Source organism: Lepisma saccharinum, chromosome 29 (assembly GCF_977018435.1).
Source record: "Lepisma saccharinum chromosome 29, izLepSacc3.1, whole genome shotgun sequence".
Taxonomy (NCBI): Eukaryota; Metazoa; Arthropoda; class Insecta; order Zygentoma; family Lepismatidae; genus Lepisma; species Lepisma saccharinum.
This window is the reverse complement of record NC_139257.1, coordinates 17,185,878-17,204,783: the sequence shown is the minus strand read 5'-3', so window position 1 is coordinate 17,204,783 and position 18,906 is coordinate 17,185,878. Positions and strand designations below refer to the sequence as shown.

The 18,906-nt window shown below is 38.7% G+C and overlaps 1 protein-coding gene across 2 annotated transcripts in view; it reads left to right on the top strand.

The window, feature by feature from the left end:
• The window catches only part of LOC145981230 (sodium-coupled monocarboxylate transporter 1-like), a 99,248-nt gene extending 91,014 nt beyond the window's left edge, over window positions 1-8,234 (top strand). For both annotated transcript variants that reach the window (XM_083114376.1, XM_083114375.1), the window contains one exon: window positions 8,127-8,234. In XM_083114376.1, the coding sequence (XP_082970502.1) occupies window positions 8,127-8,189 (63 nt within the window). In that variant the 3' untranslated portion in view covers window positions 8,190-8,234. The remainder of the gene's footprint in view (window positions 1-8,126) is intronic.
• The last annotated feature ends 10,672 nt before the right edge of the window (window positions 8,235-18,906 follow it).

Genomic DNA, 18,906 nt, shown 5'->3' with positions numbered 1-18,906 from the left:
TTAGTACGCGACAATGCTAATTTCATATGTTTGTTTCGTCAAGATCACACCAACCTCAAGCACGCGTACGATGACTACGTAGGCGGGGACATGAACTACAATCAATTTTCGGAAGGCTGCTCTTCTTGCTGGAACGCTGACGATTTCGGATTCGTGACGATCGACATGACGAGAAAACCCAACGACGGAAAATACAGAAACAAAATCAACGACTTTCTAAACGTTGCAACGTTGTGAGAAACGACGTATATAAATAACGTCATGAGGAAACGAAAAATTGAAGACGAAAATCTCAAGCTTCGCGATTACCTCGCGAAACGCTTCAAAGGTTGGAAATCCGAGAATCGCGGATTCTACGAAGAGAAGAAACGTCAGGATCAACCTGTGATCGATGCCATCAGCGGTCTAGGTAAAGAAATTAAAAGTGTCACGGAACAAAATAAAAATTTGATTAATGAACTCGTACCGCTCGCAGCTAAAAGTTATGCTGTACCCACGCCCATTTCGAGCATTCCTTCGACACCGTTCGAACTGAAGGATGCACCGGTACGACGTCGAGCCATTGGTAGCACGTCGTCTTCGGATAAAATCGAGTTGGGACCTTTGGCACGAGACTACCTGAGCACGGGGAAGTTCGACAAGGATGAAGTGTTCGGATTGTATCCCAGCATGGAAACCAACGAAGGCGGCGGTGTGGTGTGGAAGATTGGGAAATCGAAGGTGACCTTCGAGGGCAACGACATTAAAGTCAATTTAGGCGACAAGGATAGTTGGAACAGGTATCCGGGTACGGTGGGACTGTGGGAACTCGTCGCCAAAAAGCAGCCGAAAGATTACACCGACGAAGATTACCAAAGTTACAAGGAAATTCTGATCATGACGGATGCCTTGTACCAGAACAACGACGCCTCGCAGAATAGGGTGAAATCGAGCAGCGGCGAGAAGTACAGGAATCTCATCAAACCGATTTGGAACCAGGTCAAAACAGGCAGCGGGGTCAAACGCTACAACACGTTACCCAAAGAATTCGTTTGGGTGGACGACGTGAGGAAGCTCGTGGACCGATTGTTGGTGATAGCCGGCGAAGAGAATGCAGGCAACCGTAATTTCTACAACGAGAAGGTTGGCATCGTGGACATGATCAGCACGAAACTTTCCAACTTCATCGTGAACGATGACAAGGGCATAGGTTACCTGATCAAAATCATCAACACGCTGCCTCCTAAATTTTGGAACGTGGCTGAAGGAAAGGGGCTTGTGAACGACATCATCAACAAGTTACCTTTCGAGATGCATTTACCTGGCTACCAGTACTGCGGACCGGGTACCAAACTCGAGAAAAGATTGGAGAGAGGAGACAAGGGTGTGAATCCGTTGGACGCGGCATGCAAAGATCACGACATCGCTTACAACACCACGCAGACGGATCTGGATGCACGTCACGAAGCAAACAGAAAGTTAGAGCACGCAGCTTTCGAAAGATTCGTCAGCAGAGACGCATCGCTGGGTGAACGGGTCGCCGCACTGGGTACCACTATCGCCATGAACACGAAACAAAAATTGGGGTGGGGTATATAAATAACATAGAGTAAAAAATAATAATAATAACAACATGTCTCGTATAACTGATTTGCCACCCGAGCTACTATCTAAAATATTCAAAAAGATAGTAAACGGAGATGTTAATAAACTTCTAATCATAGCAAGAACAACGCCGGAATTTCGCATCCCTTGTGAAATGGTTCTCAAGAACCATCTTCGGGAGATCAGCGGCCTGAGGTGCGGTGATCTCAACATTCTGCTTTCGGCCGCGGGGGAGAAATTGAACGATAGGTCGGACGAACTGTACGAGGCAAGGCAGGGAAGAAGACGGTATACTGATGATTGGTACAAGTCTATGCAGGAGACGGAAGATATCACTACGCACATCCTCGCGTTTTCCGAAGCACGAACTTTCTTCCTCTGTTAAAAAAATAATAATATATATACGTGTCAAAAAAACTTGATATATAAATAACACACATCGTGAAAAAAATAATCTTCGGTATATATAAATAACACTCATCGTGAAAAACAATTAAATTTCTCTAACACACACACTGAAATTTTTCTCTTCTTCGATATGACAACTGAAAAAATGAGTGATCTCCAAGCATTAAAACAAATGCTAAATTTGTCAGTCGAGTATGTAAAAATTCGGGAATTGGAAGTCGACAAATCTTACACGATAACTTCCGGTTCAATCGTTTCTACCCAGTATGGCCCCAAGGTATGCCTGTTGCTCAACGCACAATACAGTTTATTTTTACCAGATCGATATGTTAATATGTTATCGGACGAGAAGCTATCTATTTTAATCGAGAACAAAACTCGAATCGTGTACAAGGGGACAAAGGAACTTTTTGGCAAGAAAACAAAGCACGTAATAGAATTTGTGTAGCGACTGCGGGGCCGTGAAAAAAAATCTTAGAATATTTATATATAAATAACATACCGTAAAAAAACTACACAAGAAAAAAATCTCAGAATATATATAAATAACATACCGCGAAAATAACACATAGAGCATCAACATGAAGCCCAAGGGTGTCGTGTACCAGATACCATATTCGAATCTAAAAAATCTAGGTACCCTCGATGGGTTACTCACCAAGAAACAACGCGAGAAGAAACGTTCTTGCTTGTCGAAAGGACATGGAATGAAATTGCTGCTCAGTACACCTCAATTGAAAAGGTTGCAGCGTTCGCGGAAACAGCAAAAGATTGGAGGTTTCATATTCAGCATCCCGGCCATCCTGGCAGCATTGGGGGCCGTTGGAAGTTTGGCCGGCGGAAGTGCCGCCATTGCGAAAACCGTCATCGACTCGAAGAAGAACAAGGCGGAATTGGAAGAACAGAAACGTCACAACCTGGCCATGGAGAAGAAGGGGAAAGGTATAACCAAAAAACAAAAAAGCAACCTCGATGCTTTGAAGAAATATAAAAAAAAGAAACAGAAGCACTCACCAACCGAGACATTGAATCTCTGATCGAACCGTTACAAATCAAACACTTCAGAGGAGTTTTTATGTCCGACTCGTTACCTTCAAGCGTGAAAAAAAGAGAATGTGGAGTAGTCAACTTGGACGGTCAAGAAAATCCAGGCACGCATTGGATATGTTACCACAAAAACGATAATGATAAAGCATTCGTTTTCGATTCTTTCGGAGGTGTTCCACCTACAAATTTAGTTCATTATCTGAAAACAAGCAAAACCTCCATATACTACAACGACGAACGCATTCAAGATTTCGGAGACGTGAACTGCGGTCATCTCTGCCTCTCCGTGCTCGCGTTTCTCTCTAAAATAAATAACCCTACGATCGAGGATTTCCAGAAAGCATTGTGGAACCTCAAACAGCATCACTAGGATGGGCGTGTTCCATCTCACGAGCGAATCTTCAATCTTGAAACTCACGCTGCACGACGACATCGTCTATCCTAAATCCGTGGCTCTGCGTGCATTCTACAGCATGTACCTCATACCTAACGTCACGCAGCACAACAACAAAATTAGCGTCGGAAGCGAACACATCGTCGTCACGCCAGGACAATACAATCTTTCCACTTTGCAAGCTCAATTACCCAAAGGCACGTACCTTTCTCAAAATTCGGTCACGCACAGAGTGGAAATCCTGTCGGCGACGGAGACCGTGGACCTGGGCACCATAGGAGAACTTTTAGGTTTCGAGAACAACACAAAACTCGAAGCTGGCATCAAGCACGTGGCAACAAACATTCCTAAATTTTTGGCCATAGAGACTCTGAACGTACACTGCAACGTGGCAGAAGGTATGATCACGAAATCCTCGGACGGATTGTTAGGAAGTCACAAGCAGACGGGAATCATAGCCACTTTCAAACCAAGTTCCGAATTCATGGAACCGATCATCTACACGCCCTCTTCGCCGATCTATTTTCCAGTATGTCGCAACCGCATAGACGACATAGAGTTGGTGGTGACGAACGAGAAAGGAGACGTGGTGGATTTCGCAGGTGCAACAACTACTGCCATCGTGGAGATCAACGTATAATAAATAACCATACATGTAAAATGGAGCAAATCGAAAGTTACGAATTGCAATCTTTCCCTCCCAACCGTCGCACGTTCGCCAATCTGAACGAGGCGAACAGGGAGGTCGAATACGACGTTGACGTAGGCGACGGGTTCATTCATCCTCACAGAGCGGACCTCTACCTTCAATTCGACGTGGTGAAGAAAGAAAGCGGAGACACGTTTCCCGCAGCAGCAAACTTGATACTCGTAGACAACTTCGTGCCTCACCTGTTCTCGCAGGTGGAGGTGAGGAAACACAACACCGTCATCGACAGAATAGATTATCCAGGCATCACGTCGACGGCAGTGGGAACTTTGAAATTATCCAAAACGGATGCAGCATACTATCAGGCGGGAGGATTCGAAGCGGGGACCAAAATATCGACGAGAAGTCACACAGTGCTCTTTCCCATGCGTCTGCTTCAGGGATTCTTCTCCGATTACAAGGAGATCATGTGGAAGGGAGGACTGAGAGTAACGTTTCGAAGAGCAGCCAACGACAACGACGCACTGATGCGATACGCTACTTTGGGCCCGGACGGCACCACGCCGATAGCCAACACTTTACCCGAAGCAGCGAAATGCGTCATCCGAAGCATGGAATTGAGAATGCCGGTGGTGGAATACGAAACAAACTACGCCCTCAAGTACAAAGCGGAGATCTTGAAAAGTCCCCAGGTGCCGATTCACTTTCACGGTTACCAGTGCGTGCAAAAGATGGCGTCCGGAAGTCACATGGAATTCGACGTGACGACGCAGTTCAACAACATACAGTTCGACATGCCAGATTTCGTCGTAGTGCTCTTTCAGACCGGAAGAGACAAAAATCAGGAAAAAGATTCCAGCAAATTCGACGACTGCAAGATCAAGAATGTTTATCTCAAGAATGGACGCAATGAAGTGTTCCCGCGCGAGAATTACAATCTTGACGTGACCAAAAACGATTACCTCAAACTTTACGAAGCGTTTTCGGCTTACAAACGCGTGACCGAGGGAAGCGTGGACATGTACTACACGCCCAGCGAGTTTAAAGCACGGAGACCCATGACCGTCATCAACACATCTAAGAGGAAGAAGGTGGTGGTCAACGATCGAACCAACATCAAGGTCGTCTGCGAGTTCCACGATGCCTTGCCCGAGGATACCCTATGCAGTGTCATCCTGATTGCAGAGAAGTCCTTCGCCTACGACGTGAAGAACGAGAGGGTCACAGAGCAGTTTTAACAAGTTTTTAACATCTTTTCTTGCATAATAAGAAATTTTCTGCACTAGCACAATCAGTTACAATGGCACAATACGAATTTCACTAGTTCAGATCAGTTACAAATCTCAATTTCATTAGCTATCAGCTACAATATCTTTTTGCACTATAGCACGAGACAATCAGAAAATTTGCACAAAAAAATTTGTTGTTGTTTTTACACGTGAAAATTAACAATAAAATTTCTTTTTTATCGTTTCAGATGCTGTCGAAACATCAAAAACATATACACACACACTAGAAAATAAGCATGCAACTTTATTTGTAACACACACATACATTCTCCATCTTCATCAAGAAAATATTATAATAAACATAATTATTTTTATCTATATCTCACAATAAAACTCTATATCCAAAAAATATCACAACATCAAATAACACTAGAGTCGTTAGTACACGTTGCATGCATTACGGAGGTCCTCTGTAGGGTTTCATGGAAGTTTGGGGGAAAAAAAAAAACACGTGAAACTCTACAGAGGTGCGGTAATCTATAACCGCAGCCATTAGAAAACTTTTACATTTTTGGTTGGGCACCACCCACCCTGGCGAGGTTATAGGGGCCAGGCATCCTAAAAAACAACAATTATTATTTGTTTGTTTGTTTGTGTTACAATACATAAGCGCGCGCACGTATGTGTGTGGCACATCGTTCCCTCCCCGAGAGAGAGGTTTACGAAGATCACGATATATATAAACATTTGGCTCCGGACTTAGAAAATTACGATAAGGTACACTCATCTTTCAAAAAATAAGAGGGTGAGAGGAGAGGTTTACGAAGGTCACGATATATATAAACATTTGGCTCCGGACTTGGAAAATTACGATAAGGTGCACTCATTTTTCAAAAATGAGAAGATGAGAAGATGAGAGGAGAGGTTTACGTAGGTCGCAATATATAAACATTTGGTCCCGGACTTGGAAAATTACGATAAAATACACTCATCTTTCAAAAATAAGAGAATGAGAGAATAAGAGGATGAGAAGATGAGAGCGCGCGCGTGTGTATATGCCACATCGTTCCCCCGAGAGAGAGGTTTACGAAGGTCACTATATATAAACATTTGGCCCCGTTGATTCCAGCACTCCAACTTCATCTCTAATGTTGACGACAATATTCTAAAGGTAGAGAGAATGAGAGAATGAGAGAATGAGAGAATGAGAGAATAAGAAGATGAGAAGAGAGGTTTACGAAGATCACGATATATAAACATTTGGTCCCAAACTTGGAAAATTACGATAAAGTGCACTCACCCTTCAAAAAATAAGAGAATGAGAGAATGAGAGAATGAGAAAAGAGGTTTACGTAGGTCATGATATATAAACATTTGGTCCCAGACTTGGAAAATTACGATAAGATGCACTCATCTTTCAAAAAATAAGAAAATAAGAAAATAAAAAAATGAGAGAATAAGAGAAAGATGGGAGGATGAGAGGAGGATGAGAGGAAGATGAGAGAATAAAAAGAGAATGAGAAAGATGAGAGGATGAGGGGATGAGAGCTCATCTTTCACTCATCACTGCCTTTTTGCGCCCGTGAAACGTCGTCAGCGTAATAAATGAGGCGCGGAACGGGGAGAGAAAGTGAGTTTTTCAACTTTTTGTGGTCGTTTGGTCAAGAAATCAGAGTTGGCGTCAAAGGCATATTTACTATCTACTTCAATATCGAGCAAATCTAGTACATGATGCACTATTCACTGACTTATAGGATGAAATTATCATAAGAAAATGTTAAATTGGTATGAAAACGTATTCAAACAGGTCAAAATTCACTGGAAAGTAAAGAAAAATGAATTACGATAGCATAATGTAAGTCCACTTTATGTTCAGAAAGGCTAACCAGAAATATTCATAAATGCACTACGTTTTCGTATTGTAGGTTTCCTGAATAGAGTTTTTATAATCATATAAACCCGTTCCTTATAATGTTACGTTTCGGAGATCATACGATCCATTTATCAGATATTTATTTGTAAATTGGCGATGAAGATTACAGTTGATGAAATTTAAAATTTAACTGAATTCCAAAACAGTTATACACTGAATTTTGTCGGTAGGTTATTATTATATAATTTTTCATTATATTATTGAAGTCTAACAACTGCACTAATTAAGTATCAATTTTATGTCTTCTATTACAAGAATCGAAAGTTGTCCACTGTGAACTGTGAAAGATTTCAATTATCAATCTAGGAACGTCATTCTTCTGTGTGAACTCTATTCTGATTCTATATTGTCATCTTCATAAATTTATTCCTTCCGAAAAGAGTCATAGAACATAATACAATTTCACTTCTATCAATTTTTTGTACTATGGAAGAGAAAAATCTCCGACTAATGTTTCATAACGCGATGTGTAAAATTTCTGAAGACCCTAAATGTAGCTTTTTCCATGACGTTAACATGTGGTTTCGTTCATTATTTCATAACGGGAATTGAGCATATTCAAATTGACGTCATCCAGACCGGAAGTAGTGTATGGTCTTTTCGAATCTTAGGATATACTATTTAACATGTTACGTTGTCTGAGAATTGAGAAATATGTATTTCACATTTTATTTCCTTCATATAACCATGTAAGTCTGTAGCAACATTGAGACATGCACAGAAAATAGCGTTTACATAAGCTGGAATATTATTAAATTTTGACATCATCGAGCGCATTTAAGTTTTAGCGAAACTATTATCTTCACACCTACTATATCTTGTATAGTATCAAGCGATCTCATTTGCTAGATAATGTGAGTTTTCATTCATTTTCTTTTACAGAACATCAAAGAGCCAGAGACATACATTGTGAAGAAAGCAGATATAGCAACACAAGCATTATGAAGCATTTTTTTAGTTCACATTCATTTATAGCAGTATTTATGAAACCTCTCCTCAAAAACATGTACATTTAGTTTGTCATCGTTCATTCATTTCTGGCAACACTGGTTGCAGGATTCAACGTAAGGATCACTGTTCCTTTTGTACAAACACGTTGAAGGTAAAATAAAAAGTTCGAGCGAGAAAGCGATAAGCAATTCTCTTTGACCACAGGCATCTAGTAACAGACCGGTAGTTATCATTCATTCACCATTCCTCAAAATACAAGGGTAAGTCAGTAAGTACGTAAGTCACAAACGTTTATTTAAAAAATACTGCGATACTGACTTGTAAACCGTTTTCATTTTTCAACATAATCTCCACCAACATTACATACGACGAAACCTGCTGCATAAAATTCTTTGGGCTGCTGTCCAAGTCACAGTCGCATCCGCGAAATGGGGGAAGTCGGCCCTGGGTGCCGAACGATCTAAATGAAAAATGTAAAAGAGAGAATGCCTTGTCGTTCATTGAAATTGCGTTTCATTAAATCAATATTGTTTTAAGTTTGCAAAACAATGAATCTAAAAATTTTCTTGCTCGCTTCGCTCGCAATTTATGGTATTTTTCTGTAATGTATTGTAAATTACCACAAAGAAGAATTGGTATTCTGTTAAATGGATGAACAATTCTTTTGAAGAAAGGGAGCGTACCACATTTGAGAGATAATTTATACAATTTTTGCTGTTGGTTTATTATGAGGTGGATTATGTAATTTATTTAAATAACATATATTGTACGCGATTAAAGAAACTTTGAATACGTACACAATTTAGTGTTAGCATGTTGCATATGTATTATCTTATTTTAAGTCGCTCCATGTTGCATATGTGTAAAATATATGTTGTACATTAAAGTTATACATGTTATATGTAAAAAAATAAAATAATTATTTTCGGAATGCATTTATGATGCATTTTCTGTCTCTTTCAAAAATACAGTTTGGGTGCTTGTTTTCCATTATTAATATGAAATTGAAAGTTTTGAAAATATATAGATAGTAATAATAATATCATTGTTATTATTATAATAACTTACCAATAATAATAATAACATCGTTTTTATTATTATTATTACTACTACTGGTGCGTTTATCCTGATACTTGTCCCCCCAGACACAAATTCGTGGTTGCACCTCTGATCTAGCGACTGCTATCTGAATATCATCAAGCTGGATTGTGCTGCCACCTAATGACACCTTTAGAAACTATTCATTATTATTTTTAGCTATCATACATCAGTTTGCGACTTATTTACTGACATCTCTTCATATTAGCCAGTAAGGCCCTAACGTGGATAGGCCGTACTATTCTGTAGGATTCCCTTGTAGTACAGTGGGATCCATGAGTATTACCGTGTCCATCACCATGTTCGTGCACTTTATTTGACCCAAAAAGAGCTTCAAGAATTAAGAGAAAACTCGAAACAAGCAGTTAACAATTTCTGCACCAGCATACAAAAAATCCATCGCTTAAAGAACATAGGATGTAAGAGAAAAATTAATGAAAATAGTCATGGACAATTTGCACGGTAATACTCATGGATCCCACTGTACACCGGATTTCAAGCCAATTTCAAATTTTAATTTCTAATATGAAAGACCGCTCGCTATATTTAGACCATCTCTATGCGTAAAGCAAGACGCTCACAATCAACAATGAAGACATTTATTATTTGGTCTGGTTCAGGTCGTTTGTGGTTGACTGAAAGAAACTGCAAATTGTCTACGATGACAATTAGAAATTTCATGTTGGTGATCTAGACGAGATATTTAGCAATCTATTTATTGCGGTAAAAACTATCAACTCTGTATTTATACATTTGTAGGCATGTTATAGTATTTGTAAATAAATAATGTGTTCTTGAAAACATAGATTTCTTTGTTTTCATCCTTCAATAAATGTTCAGTACAGTAGGATGCTTAAATATTGCTCGGCAAATTGTCCATGACCATTTTAATTATTTTTTCCCTTGCATCTTAAGTGTTTTTAAGGAATATATTTTTAAGTATTCTTGTGCAGAGGTTGTCAGAAGGTTGTGTAGTGTTTTGTTTGCAATTCTTGAAACTCTCTTTTCATAAAATAAAGAAAATAAAAATGGCGATGGACCATTTGCTTGATAATACTTATGTCCTACTGTACAGTTTAACAGAAGGGATTTGTTAATACACCGGCTTGATACATCTCACCTAAGTCTGAAAGTTGTGAAACTTATCATAAAATTGTCACAATATCATACGTCATAGACAAAGGTCACACTTTCGATGAAATTATGATAAGATTATCTTCTGGGTATATTGAAAGCGAAGGTGGTGGCACTTCCTAGTGTTAGTGTGACGGTGTACGAAACGTTCAAACCATGGCTGTTGAGAGCATGATACAACGTCACTGTTTCGCCGTCTGACATCCAAACTATAAGGTAAGCGAAATGTTGCTCAGTTCTTTATTGATTGTCTAGTGTAATGCGCGTGACTTGATGATTACTATTCTACGAGCGACAGGAGTTCCAACTGTCAGTCAACATTTGTCAATTTTGTGGATGGGTAGAAAGAGGTGTGTTACCGTATGAGCCAAATAAAGAAGGTTCTTTACTATGAAAACGATTTGTTTTTGTTCTCTTTCTACTGCATTGCCAAGCTTAACAGACGCAACGGTTTACTTTAGAGGGAATGCCTTGGCCCAACTGCAAGGGGATTGGCTGAAGAGTGGTTTATGACAGAGAGTAACGGAACAAAGTGACTTCGCACCCTTCCAAAAAAATCTGTTCTTTCATCGCGTGGACTGTATAGGGACATGGAAAATTCATGTATATAAAAATATGAAAACCCGTAATAATTCATTCAGTTTATATTCGTAAATTAGCAAAAAATATTGTTGCATTTTCCCCAAGTTACTTTTACCTTATAAAACTTAAACAATCTGATAAATTCTTTAGAGAATTTCCGTTTTAAACATACTTGAATTCGCATACGCAGGGTGTCTACGAAAATCACAAATCCAAAATTCTTCACTTTTTCTTGACCTTCCTTTCCTTTATCTTGACCATTTTTCCCCCTTTGTCTTAACATTTATTTAATCGTCCCCTACTTAGTTATAGTTGGAAATTAAGAATATATATATGTATTTTTATTCAATGAAAAACTCCTAACACAAGGCCGGTTAAGATGAGAACTTAAGCTGTACTTTTACAAGAGATATAAACTTGCTTTAATTACACTGTACTACAAGGGTTTTATTTCTTATGTGAAAATAAGTTTTTCTGAAGGAATTTGGTACGCGAAATTCAAATCCGTAATCAGAATTTCGCTATCAGGGACAGTTTTTTATTTATAAGGAAATAAAGAGTCTCATTTTACTCAGATTCACCATTCGTGATAAATGCAGGGAATTGTCAGATGAGCAGTTGGCAACATCTGCTTCTGTTTCAGATGTTGGCAGTCCTGTTACTAAGCTACATGATGTACCTGCAAGTTATTGTCAAAATACTAAGCATTGTGTTTGCAGCTTTTGTGTTAAGCTACATCTGCAGCAACACAAGCCTTCCATCGGTCCCTATCCTAGGCAAGATCTATCCAATATTTTCCATCCTTACCGATTTCCTTTAGGTCCAGGGATATTAGAAGAAATCCATGGAATATAATGAGCATAAGTGGAAGATAATTGGCGACTTCAAGATAGTTGCAATGATATTGGGATGCAGCCTGGCTACACAAAGTATACCTGCTTCCTCTGCAAGTGGTATACCCGTGACAGAAGAACCACTATACAAAAAAGAATTGGGCTCAACGAAATTGACAAGTGGGAGGAAAAATATACAGCGTGTGATGTTCCTCTTCCCCCTCTTCACACCAAGCCAAGCCTTACGAAACAATTTGCAAAGGGTATGGACACAACTGGAAGAAGATTTAAGTGTCTTTCAAACAAAATGCCTCGTCTTTCACTAGCAAAGCGAAAGAAAGGTACTTTGTGGAACCTCAAATTAGGGAACTTCAGCAAATCCAGAGTTTGAAGCATGTCTAACTAACAAAGGAAAAAGAGCATAGATATAATGTTATATGCAATATAAATTTTAAAAAAAAGTATTATATAACAATTCTGTGTGCGAATATTGTGTCACATATCACATTTATCACTTTTAAACATAATATACCATGTTTCGAGAAAGGATGATTAAATTATTCCACGAGTTCACTCAGTATTCGCCTTAAAATTTCAAGAATTTTAGATAAAATTAAAATCACGATTACTCGTAAACTATCCCTGGTAGAGAAAATCTAAATACAGATTTTAAATCAGCGCAAAATGTGCAATAGGAATCACAACTTTTTCCTACAGAAAAATGAAAAAAGTTTTTTTGTAGAACAGTGTTATTACTGCAAGTGAAAATTCATGCTTCTGACTTCATCCTGGATGGGGAATGGCAACATTACCTTATTCAAACATGCAAGAATGTAAATCTTAAGAAACGAAGTGAACAATTCTTAACCACAACTCAATGCGATTTTAGATTTCCAAATATTCAATTTTATCAAATCCAAGTAAAGGTATATAACAATGTAAATTCATGCTTGACCCCAAGCATAATTTCTTCATTTTCTTGACTTTTTCTTGACATTCCTGACGTATCCTGTAGACTACACCCACGCGTTTTTAGTAACAAAGTGTTGATTTTCATAATTCGTAACTTCACACGTTCTTAGTATTAAAATTTTAAACCTCTACGGTTACCTTTCACAAACACGAATTGATATGTCTACTGGAACAATAACGTTCGTTTCACAGTCAAAGTCCACATCCTGCTTACGTCATGACAAAATGGTCATTTCAACAACAAAGCAAAAACAATAGGAACTTCTGATACAATGAAAGGAAAGTCGTTTCCTTAACTGCACGTTAAAATGCCAATGGAATTTTGATAGCACTATCAAGATATTACTGTGTATATCGATAAATTTATCTCGCCCAAATAAAAAACAAGAGTGTACTTGGTCTACTGCATTTCGAAACTACCGTATTGAACAAGGTAAGTTTGCTAAATTTATGTCCCTGGGTAGGACTACCATTATCTCGGATTTACAGGACGTCTCTTGTATTCTAAAATTTGATTTCATGTTCTGTGAAAGTTTATATAATTATTTTAAGTGTAAAAAAAAAGTATTGTTTTTACATTCCCATTCACTGGATATCCTATATTGGTGAAGGAGAAATACATCAGCCGTACCGGAAGGCGGGGGCAGGATAATAGTGTGTGAGAACTGAACTTCGTGTTTGGGACAGTGGCGTGCTCATGATTTTCGAAATGGATATGTAACGTACGCTTCTTTTTTAGTACTTAGCCCTCATTTTGCCATATATTCCTACCTTTGACGTTCTTTTTAAGGAATAATGGGCCAAAAGGGGGTTATGACCCCCACCACCCCCTTCCGGACACGCCACTGGCTTGGGGGTATATGCTGTATTCATTACCACATTGAGGAGTGGTAATAAATAAATAAATAAAATAAGGAAATAAAAAGCAACTCTATTTGAGTTAAAATTAGTGATGTGCGTCTACGCGTAAACAACGATAGTCTACATTCTACACGTAGACTTTTATACACGTAGATGACGTAATCTATGTAGGTGATAACTTAGCAAAGGGCGCCGTGGAATTAAGAGAAAATTATACTGCGTATCAGTTGCTGATGTGTAAGGATAGCTTTACATACCCTTTCTTCCAAATTCGAACAATTTCTCACCTAGGAAGAAACCTAATATAGGAAATATTCTAGTGTTTTATGGGAAAAAGACCACTCTTGGCTCACGACTGCCATCTGTTGTATTTTTTGCATACTACTTATCTTCTTTCATAGTTGATGATGGAAGAGAAGATAAATTTTGTTGTAAATAGGATTCTTTTCAGTTCGTTAGGAACCAATATAGTTGAAAATGTCACTCTCCTTTCACGAAAGCCTTGAAAATTAATTTTAATGCAATTTAGATTGTCTACGTAGTCTATGTAAACTACAACCCAATGTAATCTACGCGTAGATTACGTGTAGACAACGTATGTAGACGTAAACTTATAGTCTACGGCACTGCACTGGTTAAAATGCACAATAATTGTACTAACAATAATTATGAGAAAACATGAAAATAATACGAGTACAATATTCAACTCAAAAGTAATACTTTTGGAGAATATCGTCCCAAGAAAATTAAAATGGTAAAATATAGTGTATCATGTGGAGTAAGAGAAGCATATTTAGTATCAAATCTTCTATTCGATGGTCCTTATTCAGGGAAACTGCCAAAATGGCAGCATCACTCTCATAGTTTGAGGTATTCAATATCGCCGAACAGCACATGACGTTGGAAATGTTAACCTCGAGGATGTTTGAACGAGTCTTTAAGTTAGATGTGAGATGTGCATATGGTTTAACATAGTGACTCATTATCCTCAGTTGTAAGTGATAATATTTGCACAAAGTCACATTTACGGCTTATATGGGCAAGTTTAGTGCAAATTATAAGGTTTGGAAGTTGTTAATATCAAATATAGATTTTGAAGAAGCAAGGAAATAACTATTCCAGGTAAGGCACCTGAACTCAATGTAGCCTACCTAAGGTTTTCGATTGTTTGTAATGGTGTACAAAGTCAGATAGGTAAAACTTGTGGCAAGATTAAAAAAGGGAACATTTTTGGACGTTTCCTGAAAATTGGAGCCAATTCCAAATAATAACATGGGTGCACGGAAGATTTTATTAAAAAGTAGCGTTTAGGGCGTATTGGGTACGTATATACCCAATATATCCTAGTCATATATTTTGTTCTTTCACATCAAAATATGCAACAGAAATTGTAAATAAAGTACCACAATGCTTTTATACGTATATCGACACGCTTGCATCCTATTTACATAATAACATGCTAGATTTGCACAGAGAATTAATATTATTTACAAATCAACAAAAAGGGAGTGACATGTCACAATTTGTCAACAGAAGACCATCACAGTCTTGACAAATGAAAAGTCCTTTATCATCCTAAGTTCCACACACACACAGTGAACATAAGAGCATCAAATGTCATGTTTGCGCATGTCTTTCACGGTATATTCTATGTAGGCCATATTCAGAGAACCTTACATAGTGTTCTTTTTCCTTCGTTACAAACAGTACGTTAGATTACAGTCTAAACTAAGTATATTGTTGCAAAGTACTAATTATGAACTATCATAATATGCTAGAGATATAACTACCTATCACTTGGAAGATGTAGTAAATAATAACTTGAATATGCAATATTAGATCAAGGAGAACACAATCATGAAGTTCAACTATTTTGAATCTTTGTCTTCAAGTTACTGTACTATAGCTACAGCCAACAGGTTCAATCACGTCATTCGGACAGTCTAAATGACACACTAACGCCATCTGTTGAATTAACCTTGTAACTACTTGGAAACAGCAAATAGGCCATATTGGGTACTAGGCCATATTGGGTTCAAGTACCTTACTAACCAATAAGGCCTTCCTGAAGTAAATTGGAAATTTGTCGAATGGGAAAAAGGAGATTGTTGAAACTGACGTCAGGTTAAAGACTTAAGATTAGTGAGTTTTGTTTGAAATCCACTGTACGCACAGATCTGGACTGGACCCACAGTTTAAAGTGGGATTCGAACCACTATGTGCCTCCACCAGGTATCGAACCCGGCCCCCCTTGATGATACCATTAGGTTATCAGGGATCATAAATACTTAATAAGAAGATCAACGGATGAAGATAGAGGGAGATAAAGATACACATGGCAAGAACGAAGAAAATGAGGAACAGAAGAATTAAAGTAAGACATACAGGAAGAGAACTGAATAACTTGCTTTCGTTAATTAATTCGGCTAATCGCGACGGTGAGCATGAGTGACGATTAGATGAAATTTAAGGAAATAAAACTGGTAGCAGGGGTTCGAACCGGGGAACTTCGGTGGCGAATGCGCAAGTATGCTCTGTCCAACCGAGCCGGCATAGAGAAAGAAATATGGGGGAAAAGAGAGACGAAGAAAGCAAGAAAGAAATGGTAAAAAACAGGAAAAATAAAGGAATCACGTGAAGAGAAATAAAGACAGAAACAAATGAATAGATTCACTGTGCGAATTTACTTCTTTGCTATGGGGAGGTTGTGCCCACTCAGTGGCGTACTTGTGATTTAATTTCGAGGGGTAGGTGTTTTTTTGGGGGTATGCAAATTTGTGTTACCAGTCAGTTATTGCCTGGCAGTTGTAAGAATCTTAGCACATTTGTTCTAACCTCAGCCATTAAATGTTATGATAACATTTATACGTAATTAAGAAACACTAATACATACAGGGTGTACCAAAAGTCCCATTACCCCCTCTTTGAATTGTAGACAAACCTGTAAAATGTTATTTTAACAGCATGCGTATGATGAGAGGATGGTATACCATTAAATCAGACCAATGGCCACCATTTACTCTGTGTACACACCGCCATTTTCATGGCACAGTATTATTCGCCTCCAGGTGCGATGTGAAATCCTTCGTAACTTGGCTGGCGTAAAGGAAGCAAACGCACTGCGAACAGCATCTTGAAGTTCCACAGTTGTCTGATAACGACTATGGGCGACTTTCTGTTTGATGTGTCCCCATAGCGCATTATCACAAGATGTCAGATTTGGACTTCGGGGTGGCCATTTTAAAGCTGCTGGTAGATTTGGCGATCCTCGTCCAATCCGTTTGTCTCTGAACACATCATTGAGGTATTCTCTTAAAATGGCCACCCCGAAATCAGGACCTGACATCTTATGTTACGGAGGATTTCACATCGCACCTGGAGGCAAATAATACTGTGCCATGAAAATGGCGGTGTGCACACAGATCCTCTGGAGTAAATAGTGGTCATTGGTCTGATTTAATGGTGTACCATCCTCTCATCATACGCATGCAGTTAAAATAACATTTTGCAAGTTTGCCTACAATTCAAAGGGGGTAATGGGACTTTTGGTACACCCTGTAAATTTACAAAAAGTGCTAACCAATTAATAATATCGAAAACTTGACCAAATTTCTATTGACAAACTAACTACAAATTTATTGTGAACTTGAATACATGTAAAATGTCAGTAATATACCATGAAAACTTTACTGGAAAACAGCCTGCTGTTAGCTCGGGGAGTTGTTCACCTGTTTGTTATATAGTTAAGAAATTATGCTCTCAATTCCATTTTTTGGGGGGGGATTAAACACCCCTGGCATGGATAAAAATAATTGTATTTTGCCAGGGATATTTTCTTTGTGGGGGGATAACCCCCGCATTCCCTCGTGTTTTCACACTGAAGAGAAGAAAGATAAAGGAAGGAAGAAGTACGAATAGACGATGGAAGAGAGAAACAAAAAGACAGGATAGAGAAAGAAACAGGGAAATAATGAAAGATAAAAAAGAATCAGAGGGAAATCTTTTCTCCACATTCCCACCCAAATGAAACTCTCTCGTGACACCACTGACTGCAATAAACACTTTCGTTGTTATAAACTGGATAACAATCGCTCTTTGCTCCCGATTATCTTATCGCAAAGCTTACAAGCTTATGCCCGTTACTAGAAAACAGTATTAAAAAGAAAAGATCAAACGTCCGGGAGTTTTGCACGAGGAAAGAAAAATTCTCAGTTCGCGTGGTTTAGACACACAATCAACTCATCACCACCTTAAGCTGTACAAGTTCAAAGGTCCAAAGGTCTCCCCCTTGCACTCAAGAATATCAGGAACTCAATGGGTTCCATGAAAACGTCCCGCTGTGGAAGATAACCACAGACTACTGCCAACAAGCTACATGGATTCACTGACCGAATGTAACTGATAACTTCAACACCAGAGGGACAGGTATGAATGACCATTTTTATTTACAATCAAAAATTCCTTACTCGCCATAGGCGTGCGCACGGGGGAAAGTGGGGCAATTGCCCTCCCCATAATCATGCACGTCCGCAGATTATTCCCAAGGAAGGACATGTAAGCTATTTTTCCATGGGGCATATTACCCCGATAATATTGTTACAACTCAAGAAACACCACTTGAATTTGAAATTATGTAACTTACTATGACTGAAATCAAAATATACGTGTGATATGTGTATTTTTAGGTTGACATTCGTTTTCTAAAGGGGGAGGTATGACCATCCTTACCCCCCTTAAGAGATCCATGTCCCTACAGTATCATACTTTCACCTATAAATTTAGTGTAGAGGAACGTTATCGCCGTTATTAAACGATAGTATACTCTACTCTTAAAGAAAATCAAGTATTTTCAAGTCGATTAGCAACTACGGGGGAAGGGGGTGCAGTGGCGCAACCACAGGGAGCAATGGACATTGCCCCTCCCCAATCTTGCAGAGAAATCAACTCTAGGGGAGCAAACATTGAGGTAAAAGATAGCAAGACTAGTAGAATGTAATAGTAGCAGGACAAAAGGATACTCAAGATGGAATTAGTTTCACGTCTTTCCTGCATTATTTCTTCTAGACGGCCAAGAGCACCTGAAAGGGGGCACAAAGGCGCAATTGCCCCCTCGATATCAAATTTTATGCAAATACAAATACATTTCGTAAAATTTTCTTGCTCGCTTTCCTCGCAGTGTCTGCTTTTATTAGTATTATTAAGTTCAGAGGTGGTGACGGGAGTTGTCCCTG